The sequence below is a fragment of the Gymnodraco acuticeps genome, unplaced genomic scaffold, assembly GCF_902827175.1.
Source record: "Gymnodraco acuticeps unplaced genomic scaffold, fGymAcu1.1, whole genome shotgun sequence".
NCBI lineage: Eukaryota > Metazoa > Chordata > Actinopteri > Perciformes > Bathydraconidae > Gymnodraco > Gymnodraco acuticeps.
Genome location: NW_022992093.1, coordinates 9,839 through 36,309, shown reverse-complemented (window position 1 = coordinate 36,309; position 26,471 = coordinate 9,839). Strand labels below are relative to the sequence as shown.

Genomic DNA, 26,471 nt, shown 5'->3' with positions numbered 1-26,471 from the left:
AGTCAACTTCTTGGAAGCCACCTGAAGTGGTAGGTCCTTGGTGGAAAGCCACACCTTTTGACCCGGTTTGTAGAGGGGAGCGGCCCTGCGGTGGACGTCTGCTACAGCCTTCATCCGAGTCGAACTTCGAAGCAGAGATTGGCGAGCTCCAGCCCAAACTCGGCGACAGCGTCTAATCAAGGCATGAGCTGATGGTACCGTAATTTCCCCTTCGTCGGTTGAGAACAGCGGCGGTTGATAACCATTGGCACAATGGAAAGGCGAGAGACCTGTGGCCGCCGTGGGAAGAGTATTGTGGGCAAACTCCACCCAAGTGAGGTGGTCGCTCCAGTTGGTCTGGTTCTGGAAAACGAGACAGCGTAGTGTAGTCTCCAGTTCCTGATTCAGGCGCTCCGACTGTCCATTTGATTGAGGATGGTAACCTGAAGACAAGCTGACAGTAGCGCCTATGAGTCTGCAAAACTCCTTCCAGAAGGCTGAAATGAATTGTGGACCCCTGTCGGAAACGATGTCATTTGGAAATCCGTGGATCCTGAATATCTGGTTCATCATGACCTCTGCGGTACTCTTGGCAGAGGGGATCTTGGTTATCGGAATGAAATGAACCATCTTGGAGAACCGGTCCACCACTGTCAGAACCGTAGTTTTGCCTCTGGACGAGGGGAGACCTGTCACAAAGTCCATAGATATATGTGACCAGGGACGTTGAGGAATCGGCAGTGGTTGGAGCAAATCCATCTTGACCTGGGACGAGGTTTTATTGCAGGCACACACCGGACAAGCCGCTACGTACTCCTGCACATCCTTCTTCATGGCTGGCCACCAGAAACGCTGCTTAATCCTGTACATAGTCCTTTTAACTCCAGGGTGGCACGAGATCACCGACGTGTGGACCCAGTGGATGACCTTGGAGTGGAGAGACACAGGAACAAAGAGCAGGTGGTTTGGACACTTGCTAGGTACTGGGTTTAATGTGTTAGCCTGTTTAACGTCCAACTCTAGTTGCCAGGAAAAAGCTCCGACCATACGGTTTAATGGAAGGATGGTCTTGGGCTCTACAGAAAAGGGTTCTGGTTCGAAAAGGCGAGACAAGGCATCAGGCTTCTGATTCTGAGATCCGGGGCGGAAAGAGAGAGTGAAGTTGAACCTACTGAAAAATAGAGTCCACCTGGCCTGCCGAGAGTTGAGGCGTTTAGCCTTTCTGATATACTCCAGGTTCTTATGGTCTGTCCAAACTAAGAACGGCTGTTCTGCCCCCTCCAACCAGTGTCTCCATTCCTCAAGAGCAGCTTTTACAGCTAACAGTTCCTTATTTCCCACATCGTAGTTCTTCTCTGCCGTCGTCAGCTTCCGCGACAGGAAGGCACTTGGGTGTATCCTGTTGTCCTTCAAGGATTTTTGGGACAAAATGCCTCCAATTCCCTCATTGGAAGCATCGACCTCGAACACAAACTGGCGCTGGGGATCCGGAATGGTGAGAATGGGAGCTGTGGTGAACCTCTCCCTGAGGAGCTGGAAAGCGCAGTCAGCCTGGGGAGTCCACTTGAAGGGAACTTTGGAAGAAGTCAGAACATGCAGAGGAGCAGCTACAGAACTGAAGTTTCTTATACACTTTCTGTAGAAGTTTGCAAACCCTATGAACTGCTGAACCTTCTTCCTGGAGTCTGGTGTTGACCACTTGGAAACTGCACTGACTTTAGCAGGTTCCATCTGCATCTGGTTTGGTGAGATTATATATCCTAGAAAGGCCACCTTTTCTACGTGAAACTCACACTTCTCTGCCTTGACATATAATTGATTTTCGAGTAGTTTCTGCAGAACCTGACAGACATGGTGAACATGGGACTTAGAGTCTGGTGAGAAAATCAAAATGTCATCAAGGTACACAAACACAGAAACATTCAAAAATTCCCGCAAAACCTCATTCACAAAACCCTGAAACACAGCCGGTGCATTACACAGTCCAAAAGGCATCACAAGGTATTCATAGTGACCGCTCTGAGTGTTAAACCCTGTTTTCCACTCATCCCCTTCCCTTATTCTAACCAAGTGATAAGCATTTCTTAAGTCCAGCTTGGTAAAAATCTTGGCAGTCTGCAGTAGCTCGAAAGCAGAGGACATGAGTGGCAGAGGATAGCGGTTTTTCACCGTAATGTCATTAAGAGGGCTGTAGTCTATGCAAGGTCTCAGAGAACCGTCCTTTTTTCCTACGAAGAAAAACCCCGATCCAGCTGGGGAAGATGAAGGACGGATAATCCCTGATTTAAGAGAAGAGGAAATGTCCATTGCCGCTCTCTCTGGCCTTGAGATCGAATACAGTTTTCCCTTGGGAATGGGAGCCCCCGGTAAGAGATTAATGGAGCAATCAAAAGGTCGGTGAGGAGGTAACGACATGGCTTTTGATTTGTTAAAGGCTTCCTTTAGATCATGATAACATGACGGTACTTTCTGTAGGTCAGGATAGTCTGGGTGATCTATGACGATCCTACTAGGGTCTGTTGGTGCTTTAACAGAGCTTGAATGTTTACACCTGTTAATGCAATCCTCTCCCCACTCCTTAACCTTTCCTGAGCGCCAGTCAATGTGTGGGTTGTGGATTTTTAACCACGGAAAACCAAAAATAATCGGATGCTGAGCCGATTAAAAAATGTGAAACTGCATAACTTCAGTGTGGTCATTATTTACAGTGATCTGGATAGGTTCTGTGCAGTGGGTGACTGTAAACAACAAACGTCCGTCTAAAGCACTGGCGTTAATGGGGGAAGATAGAGGAACAGTCTTTATACCAAGCTGTTTGACTATGCCCCAATCCATAAGACTTTCGTCCGCTCCTGAGTCTATTAGCACTCCTTGGGTAATGACCTGATCATTAATACAAATGTTTACCTTGGTAACTGGACGAGGAGGAAAGTCTGTGGGAAACTTGCTCACCAGCGCCCTCCTCTTGGCTGGTAAGCTTGCTCTTTTCCCGGACATGACGCGAGTTGGTGACCCGGCTGGCCACAGTAGAAACAACACCCTTCTCGTAGCCGGCGCTGTCTCTCCTCCATGGAAAGCCTGGTCCTTCCCAACTGCATGGGTTTATCTGCATCAGGCGGAGGTGCTGTCCTCTAACGGACCGAATCCGCTGGCTGGAAAACCTCCTCTGGTGGAAAGGCTTGTGGAGAAAAGCCCTGGAAACTGGGATGTCCATCACGGCTGCGTCGACGTTCTCTCTCTCTTTCCCGAAGACGGTTGTCGATCCGGATGGAAACGGCGATGAGAGATTCCAGGTCCCGGGGTACCTCCAGGGGAGCCAGCTGGTCCTTGATTGGATCTGATAATCCAGTCAGAAAAGCGTCGCGAAAAGCCGGAATATTCCACCCGCTGTCCGCTGCTGCTGTGCGAAACTCGATAGCATAATCCACCACCTGGCGCTTATACTGCCGCATCTGAAGTAGTCTTCGGCTGGCTTCTGTTGCAGGTGATGAATGGTCAAAAATACGACTCATAGTGTCTGTGAAGTCGGGTAATGAGTAACATAGTTCCGTGTCTCTGGACCATTCTGCAGTAGCCCAGGCTGCAGCTCTTCCCGTTAAATGGGACACAATGAACGCCACTTTACCATGGTCTGATGAAAAAGTGCCTGGGTTGTGTTGGAAATGCAGGTCGCACTGCACCAGGAAAGCTCTGCAATTGATGGAATCACCGGAAAACCTCTCCGGGAGAGCCAGCCGTAGTGAGGAAGACACAGCCTGGCTTGGATTGACAGCATCAACAGGATCCGCGACATGCAGGCTGTCAGCTGTGACTGACGTCATCGGCGCAGCAGTCTGAAGGTGAGTGATGAACTGTTGCATCTGATTCGTCAGCTGTCGTATCTGTGCAGAGACGGAAACTTGAAGTTCGGCCTGGTTTCCTACCAGTGTCTGCACTCCTTGGCTGATTAATCCCAGCTGTTCCTCGTGATAAAAAATCCTCGCGCCTTGGGCTGACAGAAGAGCTTTTGGGTCGGCTGAGTCCATTGTGGTCAGTTCTGTTATGAACTTGGTTACACAAGGATAAGGACTCAAATGCACGACCCGGGAGCCAAAGGTAAAGTACAATTAAGATACTTTATTTGCACAAAAAAGGTAACAAAAGAAGATCACTCTTAAGAGATGACAAAAAAGGTTTGAGCAAGGCAAAACAGAAAATCACTCACAACGTGAGGAACTAAACTTCTAAGTTTCAGGAGTCAACATAGGCTTTGAATCAACACGAGCTGAAGAGCATAGCTCTGTCATGAGGACAGGACAAGATGAACTGACACTGAACGCTGGGAGACTGGGGAATTTAAACACTCAACAACAAGACACAGGTGAACACAATCAGGGGCGGGGCTGATACTGATGAGGGTGGAAGAACACATGAGGAAAGGGAGTCAAGGGACCTAAAATGAGACGTGACAAAAACAAAACAGGAAGTGAAAAACAATACAAAATAAACATGAAACATGATTGAATAGCACTTTTGACGGTGCACAACAGGTACAAGAGACAGTACCAGGTACCACAGACATTACCAGATACAAGAGACAGTACCAGGTACAAGAGACAGGACCAGGTACCACAGACAGTACCAGATACAAGAGACAGTACCAGGTACAAAAGACAGTACCAGATACAAGAGACCATACCAGATACAAGAGACCATACCAGATACAAGAGACAGTACCAGGTACCACAGACAGTATCAGATACAAGAGACCATACCAGATACAAGAGACAGTATCATGTACCACAGACAGTACCAGGTACCACAAACAGTACCAGATTCCAGAGACAGTACCAGGTACCACAGACAGTACCGGATACAAGAGACAGTACCAGGTACAAGAGACCATACCAGATACAAGAGACAGTACCAGGTACCACAGACAGTACCAGATACAAGAGACAGTACCAGGTACCACAAACAGTACCAGATTCAAGAGACAGTACCAGGTACCACAGACAGTACCGGATACAAGAGACACTACCAGATACAAGAGACACTACCAGGTACCACAGACAGTACCAGATAGAAGAGATAGTACCAGGTACAAGAGACAGTACCAGATACAAGAGACACTACCAGGTACAAGAGACACTACCAGGTACCACAGACAGTACCAGATATAAGAGACACTACCAGGTACAAGAGATACTACCAGGTACCACAGACAGTACCGGATACAAGAGACAGTACCAGGTACAACAGACAGTACCAGATACAAGAGACCATACCAGATACAAGAGACAGTACCAGGTACCACAGACAGTACCAGATACAAGAGACCATACCAGATACAAGAGACAGTACCAGGTACCACATACAGTACCAGATACAAGAGACAGTACCAGGTACCACAAACAGTACCAGATTCAAGAGACAGTACCAGGTGCCACAGACAGTACCGGATACAAGAGACACTACCAGATACAAGAGACACTACCAGGTACCACAGACAGTACCAGATAGAAGAGACAGTACCAGGTACAAGAGACAGTACCAGATACAAGAGACACTACCAGGTACAAGAGACACTACCAGGTACCACAGACAGTACCAGATATAAGAGACACTACCAGGTACCACAGACAGTACCAGATACAAGAGACACTACCAGGTACCACAGACAGTACCAGATACAAGAGACAGTACCAGGTACCACAGACAGTACCAGATACAAGAGACACTACCAGATACAAGAGACAGTACCAGGTACCACAGACAGTACCGGATACAAGAGACAGTACCAGGTACAACAGACAGTACCAGATACAAGAGACCATACCAGATACAAGAGACAGTACCAGGTACCACAGACAGTACCAGATACAAGAGACCATACCAGATACAAGAGACACTACCAGGTACCACAGACAGTACCAGATACAAGAGACAGTACCAGATACAAGAGACACTACCAGGTACAAGAGACACTACCAGGTACCACAGACAGTACCATATATAAGAGACACTACCAGGTACCACAGACAGTACCAGATACAAGAGACACTACCAGGTACAAGAGACACTACCAGGTACCACAGACAGTACCAGATAGAAGAGACACTACCAGGTACCACAGACAGTACCAGATACAAGAGACACTACCAGGTACCACAGACGGTACCAGATACAAGAGACACTACCAGGTACGACAGACAGTACCATATATGAGAGACACTACCAGGTACCACAGACAGTACCAGATACAAGAGACACTACCAGGTACAAGAGACACTACCAGGTACCACAGACAGTACCAGATAGAAGAGACACTACCAGGTACCACAGACAGTACCAGATACAAGAGACACTACCAGGTACCACAGACATAACCAGGTACCATAGACAGAACCAGGTACCATAGACAGAACCAGGTACCACAGACATAACCAGGTACCACAGACAGAACCAGGTACCACAGACAGTACCAGGTACAAGAGACACTACCAGGTACAAGAGACACTACCAGGTACCACAGACAGTACCAGATAGAAGAGACACTACCAGGTACCACAGACAGTACCAGATACAAGAGACACTACCAGGTACAAGAGACACTACCAGGTACCACAGACAGTACCAGATAGAAGAGACACTACCAGGTACCACAGACAGTACCAGATACAAGAGACACTACCAGGTACCACAGACAGTACCAGATACAAGAGACAGTACCAGGTACCACAGACATAACCAGGTACCATAGACAGAACCAGGTACCATAGACAGAACCAGGTACCACAGACAGAACCAGGTACCACAGACAGTACCAGGTACCACAGACAGCTGGCTATTAATATAGTAGTTGACGTTGTAAATAAAGTTAAGGAGGTGTTTTTTTTACATTGTTGATTAAGTCGCTGATTTTATTTGTGTAGAAAATGAATGATGAGTCGATCATGCGGAGTCTCCTGGATTTCAAAACTCCTCTCCGCTCGATTGCACGGAGTTACATCCTGTCCTCACCTGAAAACTCTAACATTGGAATTCTGGAGGTACACCTGCACCCCTCTACCCGTCTGTCTTTCTTTCTTTCTGTCTGTCTGTCTGTCTGTCTGTCTGTCTGTCTGTCTGTCTGTCTGTCTGTCTGTCTGTCTGTCTGTCTGTCTGTCTGTCTGTCTGTCTGTCTGTCTGTGTCACTCTACCCATCTGTCTGCCTGTCTGTCTCACTCGGTCTGTCTGTCTGTGTCACTCTACCCGTCTGTCTGTCTGTCTGTCTGTCTGTGTCACTCTACCCATCTGTCTGCCTGTCCGTCTCACTCACTCTGTCTGTCTGTCTGTGTCACTCTACCCGTCTGTCTGTCTGTCTGTCTGTCTCACTCTGTCTGTCTGTCTGTCTCACTCTCTCTGTCTGTCTGTCTGTCTGTCTGTCTGTCTGTCTGTCTGTCTGTCTGTTTGTCTGTCTGTCTGTCTGTCTGTCTGTCTGTCTGTCTGTCTGTCTGTGTCACTCTACCCATCTGTCTGCCTGTCTGTCTCACTCACTCTGTCTGTCTGTGTCACTCTACCCGTCTGTCTGTCTGTCTGTCTGTCTGTCTGTCTCACTCTGTCTGTCTGTCTGTCTGTCTCATTCTGTCTGTCTGTCTGTCTGTCTCACTCTGTCTGTCTGTCTGTCTGTTTCACTCTATCTATCTGTGCTCTGATTGCTTATGCTGGTTTTAACTCTGTGCCTTGTTACCAGGGTGACTTTGTTTGGCTGAAAAAGATTCCTGTTGGACATACATTGACATCTGTCAATAAAAGCACAGAGAGTCTGTTCAGTCAGGTACGACGCTCAGAGAAAACAGTAACTACACTGTATCAACTTTAATGTAAATACATGAACTACACTGTCAATACATAAACTACACTGTAACTACATGAACTTAATTGTAAATACATGAACTACACTGTTAATACATTAACTACACTGTATTAACTACACTCTCAATACATAAACTACACTGTAATTACATGAACTACATTGTCAATACATTATGATTGTGACGGTGTATATATATAAATGTTTATGTTCTGACAGTATATACATTATGATTTTGAGGGTGTATATGTTGACAGTCTGACGGTGTGTGTGTATTGGTACTCCCTCAAGCTGCGGGAGATGCGGCATGAGAACATAAACCTGTACGTGGGTCTGTTCGTGGACGTGGGGCTCTTCTCCCTGGTGGTGGAGCACTGTCCCCGGGGCAGCCTGTCCGACCTGCTGGCTGACGGAGACATCAGGCTGGACTGGATGTTCAAGTCCTCGTTGCTCATGGACCTGATTAAGGTTCTAATGATGATAATATTATCATCGTCTATCACACAGGAACTTGCTCTCCATTTCAGAGTAAAGGTAAGATATTACTGCTGGAATTTTAATAAACAAACTTTCCTGTTACAGGGTATGAAGTACCTTCATCTTCGAGGTTTGAGTCACGGCCGTCTGAAGTCCACTAACTGTTTAGTGGACGGACGATTCGTCCTGAAAATCACAGACTACGGACTTCCCATAATCCTTCACTCTCAGGGCCTCAGCCTTCAAGAAGACCCGCAAGGTGTGTTACTGCTAACCCTGACTGAGTATTACTGCTAACCTGTCTGTCTCTACTCACCTGTCTATCTCACCTGTCTGTCTCACCTGTCTGTCTCACCTGTCTGTATCTCACCTGTCTGTCTCACCTGTCTATCTCACCTGTCTGTCTCACCTGTCTGTCTCACCTGTCTGTATCTCACCTGTATGTCTCACCTGTCTGTCTCTACCTGTCCGTCTCAACGGTCTGTCTCACCTGTCTGTCTCACCTGTCTGTCTCACCTGTGTGTCTCACCTGTCTGTATCTCACCTGTCTGTCTCACCTGTCTGTCTCTACCTGTCCGTCTCACCTGTGTGTCTCACCTGTGTGTCTCACCTGTCTGTATCTCACCTGTCTGTCTCACCTGTCTGTCTCTACCTGTCCGTCTCACCTGTGTGTCTCACCTGTGTGTCTCACCTGTCTGTATCTCACCTGTCTGTCTCACCTGTCTGTATCTCACCTGTCTGTCTCACCTGTGTGTCTCACCTGTGTGTCTCACCTGTCTGTCTCACCTGTGTGTCTCACCTGTCTGTATCTCACCTGTCTGTATCTCACCTGTCTGTCTCACCTGTGTGTCTCACCTGTCTGTCTCACCTGTGTATCTCACCTGTCTGTCTCACCTGTCTGTATCTCAACTGTCTGTCTCACCTGTGTGTCTCACCTGTGTGTCTCACCTGTCTGTATCTCACCTGTCTGTCTCACCTGTCTGTCTCTACCTGTCCGTCTCACCTGTGTGTCTCACCTGTGTGTCTCACCTGTCTGTATCTCACCTGTCTGTCTCACCTGTGTGTCTCACCTGTCTGTCTCACCTGTGTGTCTCACCTGTCTGTATCTCACCTGTCTGTATCTCACCTGTCTGTCTCACCTGTGTGTCTCACCTGTCTGTCTCACCTGTCTGTATCTCAACTGTCTGTCTCACCTGTGTGTCTCACCTGTCTGTCTCACCTGTGTGTCTCACCTGTCTGTCTCACCTGTGTGTCTCACCTGTCTGTATCTCACCTGTCTGTTTCACCTGTCTGTATCTCACCTGTCTGTCTCACCTGTGTGTCTCACCTGTCTGTCTCACCTGTCTGTTTCTCATCTGTGTGTCTCACCTGTCTGTATCACCTGTGTGTCTCACCTGTCTGTATCACCTGTGTGTCTCACCTGTCTGTCTCACCTGTGTGTCTCACCTGTCTATCTCACCTGTCAGTCTCTCACCTGTCTATCTCACCTGTCTGTCTCACCTGTCTGTCTCTACCTGTCTGTCTCACCTGTCTGTCTCACCTGTCTGTCTCTACCTGTCTGTCTCAACCTGTCTGTCTCTCACCTGTCTGTCTCTACCTGTCTGTCTCAACCTGTCTGTCTCTCACCTGTCTGTCTCTACCTGTCTGTCTCAACCTGTCTGTCTCTCACCTGTCTGTCTCTCACCTGTCTATCTCACCTGTCTGTCTCACCTGTCAGTCTCTCACCTGTCTATCTCACCTGTCTGTCTCACCTGTCAGTCTCTCACCTGTCTATCTGACCTGTCTGTCTCACCTGTCTGTCTCACCTGTCTGTCTCTACCTGTCTGTCTCACCTGTCTGTCTCAACCTGTCCGTCTCTCACCTGTCTATCTCACCTGTCTATCTCACCTGTCTGTCTCACCTGTCTGTCTCACCTGTCTGTCTCTACCTGTCTGTCTCACCTGTCTGTCTCAACCTGTCTGTCTCTCACCTGTCTGTCTCTCACCTGTCTATCTCACCTGTATGTCTCACCTGTCAGTCTCTCACCTGTCTATCTCACCTGTCTGTCTCACCTGTCTGTCTCACCTGTCTGTCTCTACCTGTCTGTCTCACCTGTCTGTCTCAACCTGTCTGTCTCTCAGAGCTGCTGTGGACGGCCCCTGAGCTCCTGAGGAATCCGGTTAGAGGCGGTTCTTTCTCTGGAGACGTTTTCAGTTTCTCTATCATCATACAGGAAGTGATCTCACGCTCGCCGCCGTACGCCATGATGGACATGCCTCCAGAGGGTGAGACTATCACACCTGTCTGTCTCTCAGAGGCCCTGCAGCCTCCCTCTACCTGTCTGAGCGCCTGTATTTTTCTCCACCTGTCTGTCTCTCAGAGATCCTGCAGCGTCTGAGGCAGCCCCCCCCCCCTCTGCCGGCCCCAGGTGTCGGTGGACGAGGCTCCGACCGAGTGTCTCAGTCTGATGAACGAGTGCTGGAGCGAAGAGCCGGGCAAGAGGCCCACCTTTGACGAGATCTTCAAACAGGTGAGGCTCTGAGGTGTGCTGTGGCGTGTTCCGGACGCTTTGTAAACAGGAAGCGGTCTCTTATCAGGTGTTTTCTGTAGTTCCGGGGCATCAACAAGGGGAAGCGTGCGAACATCATCGACTCCATGCTGCGGATGCTGGAGCAGTACAGCTCCAACCTGGAGGATCTGATCAGGGAGCGCACCGATGAGCTGGAGGTGGAGCGCAGCAAGACGGACAAGCTGATTGGACAGCTTCTGCCAAAGTGAGCACTACAACTCTCATGATGCTCCTCCAGTGGAGAGCCACAGTTTAACTCATATTAATGTTATTAATATTATAAAGATCTAACTCTTGGTAAACGTGTCACAGGTCCGTGGCTCAATCTCTGAAGAAGGGGAAGCCGGTGCAGCCCGAGCATTACTCCGACTGCACGCTGTACTTCAGCGACATCGTGGGGTTTACTACCATCTCCGCTCTCAGTGAACCCATCGAGGTACTGAGTGTGTGTACGTGTGTTGGTGTGTGTATATGTGTGTCAGTAAAACTAACACTGTGTGTGTGTAGGTGGTGGACCTGCTCAATGACCTCTACACGATGTTTGATGCCATCATTGGCTTGCACGATGTGTACAAGGTATGAAACAGTTTAAATTAATACATATTTTATTGCCAGCTCTTACAGTTTACAGTTAACACTCACAATTAATCTGGAAACCTTAACGAGTTAACAAAAAGTGGAGGCGCGTGAATAAGTGAGGCTCTTCAGATTCATTTGAACGTTGTTAAACCTTCAGGAGCTACAGGGCAATGTGGAGCTAATGCTAGCTCTCAATAAAACACACTGGTCTGATCCTGCCGTACATCAGTACACACACTCCTGAGACCAGTAGTACATGTGTCCTCGCAGGTAGAGACCATCGGAGACGCCTACATGGTGGCTTCAGGCGTCCCCAACAGGAACGGGAATCTACACGCAGGCGAGGTGGCCAACATGTCTCTGGACATCCTGCACTCCATCGGTGCGTTCAAGATCAAACACATGCCGGAGATCAAGGTCAAGATCCGCATTGGACTGCACTCAGGTACACACACACACACACACACACACACACACACTCCTCAGTGTTTGATGGTGACCCTCTCCTCAGTGTTTGATGGTGACCCTCTCCTCAGTGTTTGATGGTGACCCTCTCCTCAGTGTTTGATGGTGACCCCCTCCTCAGTGTTTGATGGTGACCCTCTCCTCAGGTGCGCTTGTGGCAGGTGTGGTCGGCCTGACGATGCCCAGGTACTGTCTGTTTGGAGACACCGTGACCACAGCTTCAATAATGGAGTCATCTGGACTGCGTACGTACAGAACAGAAGCATCAGTGATTATTTAAAGAGATGTTCTTCTAACATGCAGTGTTTGGTGTCTAGCCTACAGGATCCACATCAGTCTGAGCACAGTGAAGGTCCTGACCAGCCTCAAAGTGGGATACCACATCGACACCAGAAAGGCTCAGGTACCCCCAACCTGCAGCACCTCATCAATCACCTGCGGTGATGTCTGTGATGGCACTCATTGTGCTGACTCATGTCAGGGTTTAGGACTCATATTGCTGACTCATGTCAGGGTTCAGGTCTCATAATGCTGACATGTCAGGGTTCAGGTCTCATAATGCTGACTCATAATGCTGACTCATGTCAGGACTCATAATGCTGACTCATGTCAGGGTTCAGGTCTCATAATGCTGACTCATGTCAGGACTCATAATGCTGACTCATGTCAGGACTCATAATGCTGACTCATGTCAGGGTTTAGGACTCATAATGCCGACTCATGTCAGGGTTTAGGACTCATAATGCTGACTCATGTCAGGGTTTAGGACTCATAATGCTGACTCATGTCAGGGTTTAGGACTCATAATGCTGACTCATGTCAGGGTTTAGGACTCATAATGCTGACTCATGTCAGGGTTTAGGACTCATAATGCTGACTCATGTCAGGGTTCAGGTCTCATAATGCTGACTCATGTTAGGACTCATAATGCTGACTCATGTCAGGGTTCAGGTCTCATAATGCTGACTTATTTCAGGGTGTAGGTCTCGTAATGCTGACTCATGTCAGGGTGTAGGTCTCATAATCTCACATCCAGGACATGGTTAAACCGTACACCCCAGCACGTGCACTACGCTCTGCATCAGCCAAACGGCTCACTGCACCCTCGCTGCGAGGGGGACCCAAGTTCCCATCAGCAGAAACACGTGGGTTTGCTGTCCTGGCTCCAAGATGGTGGAATGAGCTCCCCATTGACATCAGGACAGCAGATAGCTTACACACCTTCCAGACTGAAAACTCATCTCTTTCGACTCCACTTCCAGCGATAGAACTATTAACGAAGCACTTATATACTAATAAAGGACTGGCTTACCTAAAGCCAGTTGAGTAGCACTTGAAATGTTTGGCTCTATGAAGCCTGATGTACTTTATGATTCTGTTTTCTTCAAGGTTGTATCTTGTTGGTCGAACGCACTTATTGTAAGTCGCTCTGGATAAAAGCCTCAGCTAAATGCAATGTAATGTAATAATGCTGACCCATGTCAGGACTCTTAATGCTGACTCATGTCAGGGTTTAGGACTCATAATGCTGACTCATGTCAGGGGTTAGGACTCATAATGATGACTCATGTCAGGGGTTAGGACTCATAATGATGACTCATGTCAGGGTTTAGGACTCATAATGCTGACTCATGTCAGGGGTTAGGACTCATAATGCTGACTCATGTCAGGGTTTAGGACTCATAATGCTGACTCATGTCAGGGGTTAGGACTCATAATGCTGACTCATGTCAGGGTTTAGGACTCATAATGCTGACTCATGTCAGGGTTTAGGACTCTTAATGCTGACTCATGTCAGGGTTTAGGACCCATAATGCTGACTCATGTCAGGACTCATAATGCTGACTCATGTCAGGGGTTAGGACTCATAATGCTGACTCATGTCAGGGTTTAGGACTCTTAATGCTGACTCATGTCAGGGTTTAGGACTCTTAATGGTGACTCTTGTCAGGGTTTAGGACTCATAATGATGACTCATGTCAGGGTTTAGGACTCATAATGATGACTCATGTCAGGGTTTAGGACTCTTAATGCTGACTCATGTCAGGGTTTAGGACTCATAATGATGACTCATGTCAGGGTTTAGGACTCATAATGATGACTCATGTCAGGGTTTAGGACTCTTAATGCTGACTCATGTCAGGGTTTAGGACTCATAATGGTGACTCTTGTCAGGGTTTAGGACTCTTAATGCTGACTCTTGTCAGGGTTTAGGACTCATAATGATGACTCATGTCAGGGTTTAGGACTCATAATGATGACTCATGTCAGGGTTCAGGACTCATAATGCTGACTCATGTCAGGGTTTAGGACTCATAATGATGACTCATGTCAGGGGTTAGGACTCATAATGCTGACTCTTGTCAGGGTTTAGGACTCATAATGGTGACTCTTGTCAGGGTTTAGGACTCATAATGATGACTCATGTCAGGGTTTAGGACTCATAATGCTGACTCATGTCAGGGTTTAGGACTCATAATGATGACTCATGTCAGGGTTTAGGACTCATAATGATGACTCATGTCAGGGTTTAGGACTCATAATGATGACTCATGTCAGGGTTCAGGACTCATAATGCTGACTCATGTCAGGGTTTAGGACTCATAATGCTGACTCATGTCAGGGTTCAGGACTCATAATGATGACTCATGTCAGGGTTCAGGACTCATAATGATGACTCATGTCAGGGTTTAGGACTCATAATGCTGACTCATGTCAGGGTTTAGGACTCATAATGATGACTCATGTCAGGGTTCAGGACTCATAATGATGACTCATGTCAGGGTTCAGGACTCATAATGATGACTCATGTCAGGGTTTAGGACTCATAATGATGACTCATGTCAGGGTTTAGGACTCATAATGATGACTCATGTCAGGGTTTAGGACTCATAATCTCACATCCAGGACATGGTTAAACCGTACACCCCAGCACGTGCACTACGCTCTGCATCAGCCAAACGGCTCACTGCACCCTCGCTGCGAGGGGGACCCAAGTTCCCATCAGCAGAAACACGTGGGTTTGCTGTCCTGGCTCCAAGATGGTGGAATGAGCTCCCCATTGACATCAGGACAGCAGATAGCTTACACACCTTCCAGACTGAAAACTCATCTCTTTCGACTCCACTTCCAGCGATAGAACTATTAACGAAGCACTTATATACTAATAAAGGACTGGCTTACCTAAAGCCAGTTGAGTAGCACTTGAAATGTTTGGCTCTATGAAGCCTGATGTACTTTATGATTCTGTTTTCTTCAAGGTTGTATCTTGTTGGTCGAACGCACTTATTGTAAGTCGCTCTGGATAAAAGCCTCAGCTAAATGCAATGTAATGTAATAATGCTGACCCATGTCAGGACTCTTAATGCTGACTCATGTCAGGGTTTAGGACTCATAATGCTGACTCATGTCAGGGGTTAGGACTCATAATGCTGACTCATGTCAGGGTTTAGGACTCATAATGCTGACTCATGTCAGGGGTTAGGACTCATAATGCTGACTCATGTCAGGGTTTAGGACTCATAATGCTGACTCATGTCAGGGTTTATGACTCTTAATGCTGACTCATGTCAGGGTTTAGGACCCATAATGCTGACTCATGTCAGGACTCATAATGCTGACTCATGTCAGGGGTTAGGACTCATAATGCTGACTCATGTCAGGGTTTAGGACTCTTAATGCTGACTCATGTCAGGGTTTAGGACTCTTAATGGTGACTCTTGTCAGGGTTTAGGACTCATAATGATGACTCATGTCAGGGTTTAGGACTCATAATGATGACTCATGTCAGGGTTTAGGACTCTTAATGCTGACTCATGTCAGGGTTTAGGACTCATAATGATGACTCATGTCAGGGTTTAGGACTCATAATGATGACTCATGTCAGGGTTTAGGACTCTTAATGCTGACTCATGTCAGGGTTTAGGACTCATAATGGTGACTCTTGTCAGGGTTTAGGACTCTTAATGCTGACTCTTGTCAGGGTTTAGGACTCATAATGATGACTCATGTCAGGGTTTAGGACTCATAATGATGACTCATGTCAGGGTTCAGGACTCATAATGCTGACTCATGTCAGGGTTTAGGACTCATAATGGTGACTCTTGTCAGGGTTTAGGACTCATAATGATGACTCATGTCAGGGTTTAGGACTCATAATGCTGACTCATGTCAGGGTTTAGGACTCATAATGATGACTCATGTCAGGGTTTAGGACTCATAATGATGACTCATGTCAGGGTTCAGGACTCATAATGATGACTCATGTCAGGGTTTAGGACTCATAATGCTGACTCATATCAGGGTTTAGGACTCATAATGATGACTCATGTCAGGGTTTAGGACTCATAATGATGACTCATGTCAGGGTTTAGGACTCATAATGATGACTCATGTCAGGGTTCAGGACTCATAATGCTGACTCATGTCAGGGTTTAGGACTCATAATGATGACTCATGTCAGGGTTCAGGACTCATAATGATGACTCATGTCAGGGTTTAGGACTCATAATGGTGACTCTTGTCAGGGTTTAGGACTCATAATGATGACTCATGTCAGGGTTTAGGACTCATAATGCTGACTCATGTCAGGGTTTAGGACTCATAATGATGACTCATGTCAGGGTTTAGGACTCATAATGATGACTCATGTCAGGGTTTAGGACTCATAATGATGACTCATGTCAGGGTTTAGGACTCATAATGCTGACTCATGTCAGGGTTTAGGACTCATAATGATGACTCATGTCAGGGTTCAGGACTCATAATGCTGACTCATGTCAGGGTTTAGGACTCATAATGATGACTCATGTCAGGGTTTAGGACTCGTAATGGTGACTCTTGTCAGGGTTTAGGACTCATAATGATGACTCATGTCAGGGTTTAGGACTCATAATGCTGACTCATGTCAGGGTTTAGGACTCATAATGATGACTCATGTCAGGGTTTAGGACTCATAATGATGACTCATGTCAGGGTTTAGGACTCATAATGATGACTCATGTCAGGGTTTAGGACTCATAATGCTGACTCATGTCAGGACTCATAATGCTGACTCATGTCAGGGTTTAGGTCTCATAATGATGACTCATGTCAGGGTTTAGGACTCATAATGATGACTCATGTCAGGGTTTAGGACTCATAATGATGACTCATGTCAGGGTTTAGGACTCATAATGATGACTCATGTCAGGGTTTAGGACTCATAATGCTGACTCATGTCAGGGTTTAGGACTCGTAATACTGATTCATGTCAATCAATCAATCAGTGTTTATTTATAGCCCAATATCACAAATGTTACATTTGTCTCAGTGGACTTCACAGTTTGTACAGAATATCAGTATGACAATACGACACCCTCTGTCCTTAGACCCTCTGTCCTCAGACCCTCTGTCCTCAGACCCTCTGTCCTTAGACCCTCTGTCCTCAGACCCTCTGTCCTTAGACCCTCTGTCCTCAGACCCTCTGTCCTTAGACCCTCTGTCCTTAGACCCTCTGTCCTCAGACCCTCTGTCCTCAGACCCTCTGTCCTTAGACCCTCTGTCCTCAGACCCTCTGTCCTCAGACCCTCTGTCCTTAGACCCTCTAGCCTTAGACCCTCTAGCCTTAGACCCTCTGTCCTTAGACCCTCTGTCCTCAGACCCTCTGTCCTCAGACCCTCTGTCCTCAGACCCTCTGTCCTCAGACCCTCTGTCCTTAGAACCTCTATCCTTAGACCCTCTAGCCTTAGACCCTCTGTCCTTAGACCCTCTGTCCTCAGACCCTCTGTCCTTAGACCCTCTGTCCTTAGACCCTCACATCGTACAAGGAAATGCTTCCAGAGAAAACCCACAGTTTAAAGGGAACATGGGAGAAACCTCAGGGAGAGCAACAGAGGAGGGATCCCTCTCCCAGGACGGACAGACGTGCAATAGATGCCGTGTGTAAATTGTAAAGATAATACATTTACAGCATAGGTAGTCCAAATGTTTGGAAATGCATGTGTCTGTAATAAGAAGATTAATCCACGAGGATGTCAACAATCCTGTGGGAGCCATCAGGGAATTAGTATGGTGAGAGTCAGGCAGGACCACAGAGACAGGTTCAGCCACGCCTCGAAGTCCAGGACTCAGATCCAGAACTCAGAATAGAGGACACAGGACCACAGCAACAGGATCAGCCACGACTCAGGATCCCGGCGTAGATATAGACAGCAAAAATACATTTGGGGGAAGCTGGGTTAATCGGAACATGAGAGTACACAGGTACAGAGAGACAGAAGGAAGAAGTAAGGTGTCCCCCGACAGTCTAAGCCTATAGCAGCTAAACTAACGTGTCTACGTACATGAAAGCAGTACATGCACTCCCTTAGGATAGGTTGAGGGAAAAGGGTAGCAAGTAAGAAGTAAAGAACAGAGGTGGAGAGGCACAACATGTCTACGTACATGCACTCCCTTAGGATAGGTTGAGGGAAAAGGGTAGCAAGTAAGAAGTAAAGAACAGAGGTGGAGAGGCACAACATGTCTACGTACATGCACTCCCTTAGGATAGGTTGAGGGAAAAGGGTAGCAAGTAAGAAGTAAAGAACAGAGGTGGAGAGGCACAACATGTCTACGTACATTCACTCCCTTAGGATAGGGTGAGGGAAAAGAGTAGGAATTAAGATGTATGCGCCACATCTATACCATGACCGCATTGCTCCTTAAAAGTTTTTTGGCACTGACACCAATCAAGAGTTGTGCATCGACTCGGCAGGGATCAAGGCACATATATTTATGCCTCTCCCTGCTTCCACCGTCTACACACACAACCAAATGACATACCATCAGTAAGGAAAAAGAGTAAGAACTAAAATGTATAGGTGAAGAGGCACAACTTGTCTATTTGCACTCTTATTCGATTATTTTATCAACTATAAGCTTTATCGAAACAGATTGAAACAAATAGAAAACAGACAGATTATTCCAGCGATCAGAGATGAGCATGCCAGGCTACAGTGTGATGCAGCCAAAATCAATGAATCTTTCAAGAATTATTATTCTAAATTATATAGCACAAAAAATAACTTGAATGAAGAAGCCTTAGATAGCTTTTTCGGAGGTTTTAACCTCCATAGCGTCAGCTTGGCTGACAGATCTGCTATGGAGGCACCTGTTTCCCAAAATGAAATAGAAAACGCAATCATGAAGATGGCATCAGGAAAAACTCCAGGGGACGACGGTTTTGGTTCTATAAATGTTTTAAAGAACAGCTTTCACCATATTTACTGTTGTTATTCAATGAAATATTAGAATCTGAAGCCATGCCTCCCTCCATGAGCAGGGCCATTATTTCATTGTTGCCTAAACTGGGCAAAGATCCTTTTTTGATGGGTAACCACCGCCCTTTAAGCCTTTTAAACTGTGACTACAAGATTCTAGCCAAGATACTGGCACTCCGTTTGGAGAAGGTGGTTCCATCTATAGTGCATCTGGACCAAGTAGGTTTCATTCCAGGCCGCCAGTCCTCAAATAACATGAGGAGGGTTTTTCAGATTATCCTAGAAGCAAGCTCCAGCAATTTGCCAATGATTGCAGCATCACTAGATGCTGAGAAAGCTTTTGACCAAATAGAATGGGTATATCTATTTTACAATCTCAAAAAATGTGGCTTTGGGCCCAAGTTGATTAGCTGGGTAAAGGCTTTGTATAACGCTCCCTTCTCTTCTGTTAGAACTAATGGATTAATCTCAAAACCTTTCCCCTTACACCGTGGCGTGAAGCAAGGGTGTCCTGTTAGTCCCCTACTTTTTATTATGGCCCTAGAACCATTAGCCTGTGCAATTCGCTCTAATGGTGACATACATGGTGTGAACATTCATGGACACGATTTCAAATTAAATCTGTATGCTGACGATATACTTCTTACTTTGAGCAAGCCAGCACTCTCTATACCCGCAGTTCTTGATATGATACATTTATTTGTTAGCTTCTCTGGATATAAGATACATTGGAACAAGAGTGAAGCAATCCCACTTAACTCATATACATATAAGCACAACCTAATGAACACCCCCTTTATTTGGAAAACAAATTGAATGAGGTATTTGGGAACTAACATCGTCTCTCCCATCTCTAAAATCTTTAGCCTTAACGGCCCTGCTATTTTCCAGTCCATTAAAGAGGACATCAACAGATGGATGGCCATACCACTTTCTCTATGGGGCAGAGCAGAAACCTTGAAAATGAATGTTCTCCCAAGGCTTTCTCATATGATCTCCTCTATCCCTCTTGAATTCCCACTAAAATGGTTTAAAGATATCAAATCCCTATTCACTCAGTTCCTTTGGAATAATAAAAAACCCAGAATCGCACATAATAAGTTGATCATTCCAAGATCAATGGGAGGTTTGGGAGTCCCGGATGTATTCCAGTATTATCTGTCCTTCAATGCAAAGTATCGATTATCGTGGGCGTACAAAAGTGCCTCTCCGGTAGGCAGTTGGCAATGTCTGGAGCAATCCATCATGTCTGTAAACCAAAACATATCTCTGGCATCAATGTGGTACTGCCCAAAACCACCACCCTCAATGGATAATACCATCATCCGCTTTTCATGCTCTATTGTAAAGCAACTGCACAGGAGACTCAACATAGAGGGGCTCTCTTTACCATCTTGCCCCATTTGGAGTAACCCCTGTCTTTCTGCAGGAGGAGGCACCTTAAGTAATAATATCTGGCAGAGGGCTGGTATTACTACAATTGGACAGATATATAGAGACCAAACCCTTCCATTTCAACAACTCAAAAATTAGTATGGTCTCTCAGACTCATCTTTTCTATCATATGCACAACTAGCATCTATTATTAGTCCAAAATGTAAGGAGGGAGCCATGCCTGCTTCATGTATGGAAGAGGACCAGTGCCTCAAGAAAGCGATCCTATCATCAGGTGTGGTCTCTAACATTTATAAGTTATTATCTAGGGCTGCCCCGAATACCTATTCTCCTGTCCAACTGTCCTGGGAGCATGCCTTGAATATCTCTCTGTCTGCTTTGCAATGGAACTCCATTTGGAGGTCAGCTATGTTCTCTTCTAAATGTGTAAGATTCAGGATCATACAGTTCAAAATTCTCAATAGGGCTTACATCACCCCTGTTACAAAATCCAAGATGGACAACAAACACAGAGACTTATGCTGGCATGAATGTGGCAAGCGATGTACATTGTTGCACCTACTCTGGGAATGCCCAGCGGTAAACAAACTTTGGTTAGAAGTAATATCCTTAATGTCTGAATCTTTAAAAGTTAATTTCCCTACATGTCCCATTGCATGCCTACTGGGTCTCAAGCCAGATGGCAATGTTGCAAGGACTGCCGATCGGCTCTGGACATTGGGCTGTTTAGCCACAAAAAGACTCATCCTACTAAACTGGAAGGAACGCAAACCAGCCTGCTTTACTAGGGACTCATGGCTGAGGGAGTATCTGGACCTACTGAACATGGAGCGTGCAGCTTCTCTGCTGGGGGATTTTGAGGGGAGACAGGAGGATTGCGGTTCACTGTCCGCGGCTCTCCTATCTGACCCTGTCAATATGGCATCTCCTGACCCTAACCCTATTGTGTATGTAATGTCCTGTGTATGTCACAACCAGTTGTCTTAGGAAGTCATCCCCCGTTATGTTTTGTTTAGTTGTTTGTTGTTACATGTTTTGTTGTATGTTCTGTTATCTGGAGCAATGTCTATTTATTTTATAACTGAAAAATAAAAATATATTTAAAAAAAAAACAAAGCTATAAGCTTTATCAAAAAGGAAGGTCTTAAGTGTACTCTTAAAAACGGCTAGGCTGTCTGCCGCCCGAACACAAACTGGAAGCTGATTCCACATGTCAGGGTTTTTACTCTCATACCAAATGTGTGTTTGTGCAGGTGAAGGGCACGGTGGACACGTACTGGCTGATGGGTCGAGATGGTTTCGATAAACCACTTCCTGTTCCTCCAGACCTCATTGGAGGGTAGGAACACACACACACACACACACACACACACACACACACACACACACACACACACACACACACACACACACACACACACACACACACACACACCAAAATGTCTTGGAGGTGATCTCTGTGAGTCCCATGACCTCTGATGTGGTTAGATCCTGCCTGTCTCTCACTTGTCTGTCTGTCTGTCTATCTCTCAGAGCCAGTAACCATGGGATCAGCTTGGATGAGATTCCTCCTGACAGACGACAAAAGTTTCTGGACCGACAGAAGAAGGCTGCGAAGAAATAAACACACAAGCTGAGACTCGCCTGTCTGCCCGGCGCATCAACACACACACACACACACACACACACACACACACACACACACACACACACACACACACACACACACACACACCCTAACCCTCAACTTCATGGACTAGGCTAGTTTTACTCCCTCTCATTAACACTGAACTAGTCCGTTTCTGTGCCTCACATGGGTCTGTAACAGATTACACAGTAGTGAGTAATATTTATATTAACATTAAAAAAGCTAAAAAAATGTAATAATAGTTATAATAATAATGATAATAAGGGAAATGACTGCCTGTTAATAAAGTTCTCACAGTTTTTAAGTACTATATTTTATTTGTATTTGGCTGTGTCTTCATTCCCAAAATGTCCTAAATGTATTTGATAATATAGTTTCATTAATAAAGACAAAGCAAAGACTCTGATGAAATGTAAATAAATAAATATATATTTATTAAAGATGGAGGCTGGTTCTCCCGATGGTTTTTTATTCCAACAGTAATAACCAGTCTGCAGCAGGTTGTGTGTTTTCTATTAGCTTATTATTAACCAAGAATCTGTGTCCGACTGTTCATTTCAAACCTTTATTTATCCAGATTGGTCCCATTGAGAGCTGCAGCAATTAGGTTCCACATGAAACATAAAACAACATAAAACAATAGAGGATAACATAAACATATTTACAAGCTACATTTACATACTTATCAACATTTACAAATACCCATAGTTTCAAAGAGCATTTCACTTAGACTTGCTTTAAAAACATGCAGAGGAATAAAATTGCTCAGTTTCAATTTTATCTGTAGACTGTTCCAAGCAAGTGGAGCTGCACATAAAAGCTGTCTAACCTAAGACAGTCCTTGCTCTTGGCACATCTAACCATACTACATCATGCCATCTCAGACAATAGCTGCTTGCAACTCTCTGTGTGATCAGAGAGCAGATAGAATATGGGAGTTTACCCAGCAAAGCTTTATAAATGAACGTGTACCAATGACTGAGCCTCCGTACAGTTAGTGAAGGCAGACCTGCCTGGAATACAGGGTACAGTGATGAGTGAGTGCTTTACAATTAGTAACAAATCTCAGTGCACTGTGATACGCAGCATCTAACTTGACCAGGCAATGGGCAGGTGCATTCATATAGATCAGATCACCAGAGTCCAGCACAGGTCAAAGGTCACAGAGACTTTTCCTGGCCTCAAGCGAGAAACAGGACTTGTTTCTGAAAAAGAAACCTAGCCTAACCCTCAGCTTTTTAAGCAGGTTATTGACCTGAAGTTTAAAAGTGAGACAATCATCAAGCCAGATACCCAGGTATTTATAACAGGCAACCACTTCAAGTTTTATTCCTTGCGCAGTTACAATATCCAAAACAGGCTCTGGTGTCTTTTTAGCTTTTGAAAAGAGAATTACCTTGGTTTTAGGGTTAGGGTTAAGTTATGTAAAAGCCACCAGATCTCCCCATGTCGCCCGACGACTTCATGGTTATACAGAGATACAAGGAGAGGCACTCGCACTAGATGACGTGTCGGCTCATGCCCTAGCTTTGGCTTCACGACTCTTAAATATGTAAAGGTGAAGTAGACAGAGTAATTTAAGCTTGAAGGACAGAGACAAGTAGACTAGCTGTAAAGACGGCGGACACCTTCCCCTTGCCGCAATGGCTGTATCTGTTTATGGCCCGTTTCCTTTCGTCTTCCTCAGAGAGGCCCGACCAGAAAGGGGTTGAAAGAAAGGTCAGAATGAAAAAGTGGGGAGAGAATGTGGTTTTAGGATTAGGCAAGGAGCCAGAGTGGTTAAGATTAGGGGTCAGATTAAAGGTCAGGTGCTAAATGTATTGTTGAATGAAATGGAGGATTCTTTTTCGAATAAAATAATCAGAGAATTGTGATTATCTGATAGCTCTTTGTGGAGATGTATTTTAGGGAAAAGAAAGAAAATACCTCTCAGCGCCAGTAACACATCGCATCAGTCCAGACAGGGTTAGTGTAGGGTTAGGGTTAGAGCAGGGGTGCCCAACCTTTTTTGAACCGAGAGCTACTTTTAAAGTTGCCAGTCTGCCGAGATCTACCAGTCCAAATAGAGAGGCGTAGCCATTACTGACAGCCTCCTACCAGGTAAATACACACTTCTACTTGTATAAAACTGACCTTTGTACGATTAACACTTCATAAAATACTGCAGATGCTTTATCTCACCTCTTTGTAATCTACACACATACAAGTATTTAACTGAAGTTACACAACAGTGTTGTTGATACAGAGTTGGAGTTTATTCACACGTCACTACAGTGGGTCATGTTTTCAAGAAGCATTGAACAGTGCTGCCTCATATGACTCAGGAAGAAAGAAAAGACTCTGAACCCTTTCTTTGCCATTATATAAAAATAGTGTTGCTACAAAAGTATAAATGAGGCTTCCTAATAAGACGACTCAGATCTGAAGCTACACAGGAATCTGCAGCCAAAGTGCAATAAAAAAGACAACATTAATAGAATCAAAACCTTTTTTTTGTTGCATTTTAGTCGAGTATAAAAATAAATGCCTTTAAAATAGGATGCAAGCAACACTAGTTTCTTAACCTGAATTGATAATAGACTATAATCAATTTAAACAGAACAGATCTTAATGTTTGCATTCTTATACCACTTTGTACAATAATTGTAATGAATAAGTTCAAACAAACTAAAACTTACAGCTGATTAATAACGATATCTAACTTGAGTTTTTATTATATCAAAAACCTGTTGAAATTCTACTGTTATTTTTACTGTCCCCCAAAAGCGCGTCAGCAGCCTCCAGGAATGCTTCTTACACAACTTCGCCGTCTTTGAAAGACTTCATGTGTTTCTCCAGAACGTGACTGACACGATAAGATGCTCTGGTAGCAGCCTTGCTCTTGTTGTTGGGCCTGGTGGAAATGGACTGCTGTGCATTTAGCTGTCCTTTCAGGCCCCTCCCCTTTTGGAGCGTAGGGCAGAATCAGGAGGGAATTCCGTCTCGTAGCGTTTGTGCACTGTTTTGAAATGCCGCTCCTAAATTACCCTTCTTCGATAAAGCCACGCTCGCATTGCAGATGAGACAGATGGACTTTGAATTGGAATAGATACACAAATAATCATCCTCCCACTCGGAGTGAAAATGATATATTTTGGGCTTTCTTGCTTCTGACATTGCGGTCTTGTGTGTGTGCGGACTGTCACTCCTGTTGACACGGACAACGTCAGCGAACGTTGCCCACTGCCACGTCACGTCACGTCAGCCCACTGCCCACAAGCCACAAGCCACGCCCCGACACATGGGGTCACGCCGGCCAATCACAAAGCTTTGGTGCGTTCAAGTGCATTATTCTGGCACAGGAAGATTATGTTATAGGACATTAACGATAAAACTGAATATTGTTGTTCTATTTTTAGACACATCTCGCGATCGACTGGGAATCTCCCCTCGACTGGTTGGGCACCCCTGGGTTAGGGTTAGGGTTAGGATAAGGGGCTATTTACCACCATCCGTATCGTTTACAATGTGCATATCTGGGGCTACGAGGTGGGCAACTGTACGGGACCTGCTCTGGGTGATAGTTTAGGCCCACGGCTATAATGTGTGAGACATTTGGGGCTGGCGGCCGTCTTCCCTGTTACTGCAATTGGAGTTTTAAAACTTAAAACGGCCATAAGTCGTTCCAGCGGGTGGGCAACTGTAGCCCACTTTGTGTGTGCGTTGCACCCGCCCCCTTGCAGGTGCCCACCGAGTTTGAGGCAAATTGGAGCATTTTTCAGTTAAAGGGACCTTTAAATGTGGAAGTGGAATAAATACTCTCTGTTTCCCTCCAGAGGGCGCCAAATCTTTCCCCCAAAGAACAGCTGGTTAAAAAATCAATACACTACAGGGTTAGGGTTAGGGTTAGGGTTAGGTTAAGGGGCTAATTACCACCAGCCGTGTCGTTTACAATGTGTATATCTGGGGCTACGAGGTGGGCATCTGTACGGGACCTGCTCTGGGTGATAGTTTAGGCCCACGGCTATAATGTGTGAGAGATTTGGGCCCGGCGGCGGTCTTCCTTGTTACTGCAATTGGAGTTTTAAAACTTAAAACGGCCATAAGTCGTTCCAGCGGGTGGGCAACTGTAGCCCACTTTGTGTGTGCGTTGCACCCGCCCCCTTGCAGGTGCCCACCGAGTTTGATGCAAATTGGAGCATTTTTCAGTTAAAGGGACATATATATACTATCTGTTGCCCAGGAGAGGGTGCCAAATCTTGGGTTTAGGGTTAGGGTTAAGGATAGGGTGTAGGGTTAAGGTTAGGTTTTGGTTAGGTTTTGGTTAGG

The 26,471-nt window shown here is 45.8% G+C and overlaps 1 protein-coding gene across 1 annotated transcript in view; it reads left to right on the top strand.

Moving 5' to 3' along the window:
• LOC117537501 (retinal guanylyl cyclase 2-like) overlaps positions 1-22,619 on the top strand; it is a 33,825-nt gene extending 11,206 nt beyond the window's left edge. The window contains 15 exon segments of the mRNA XM_034202736.1: positions 6,894-7,010; positions 7,694-7,777; positions 8,105-8,281; positions 8,396-8,549; positions 10,411-10,554; positions 10,650-10,672; positions 10,674-10,799; positions 10,880-11,043; positions 11,151-11,274; positions 11,346-11,414; positions 11,688-11,862; positions 12,029-12,127; positions 12,200-12,285; positions 21,769-21,854; positions 22,049-22,619. Coding sequence (XP_034058627.1) covers positions 6,894-7,010; positions 7,694-7,777; positions 8,105-8,281; positions 8,396-8,549; positions 10,411-10,554; positions 10,650-10,672; positions 10,674-10,799; positions 10,880-11,043; positions 11,151-11,274; positions 11,346-11,414; positions 11,688-11,862; positions 12,029-12,127; positions 12,200-12,285; positions 21,769-21,854; positions 22,049-22,139 — 1,719 coding nt within the window. The 3' untranslated portion in view covers positions 22,140-22,619.
• The last annotated feature ends 3,852 nt before the right edge of the window (positions 22,620-26,471 follow it).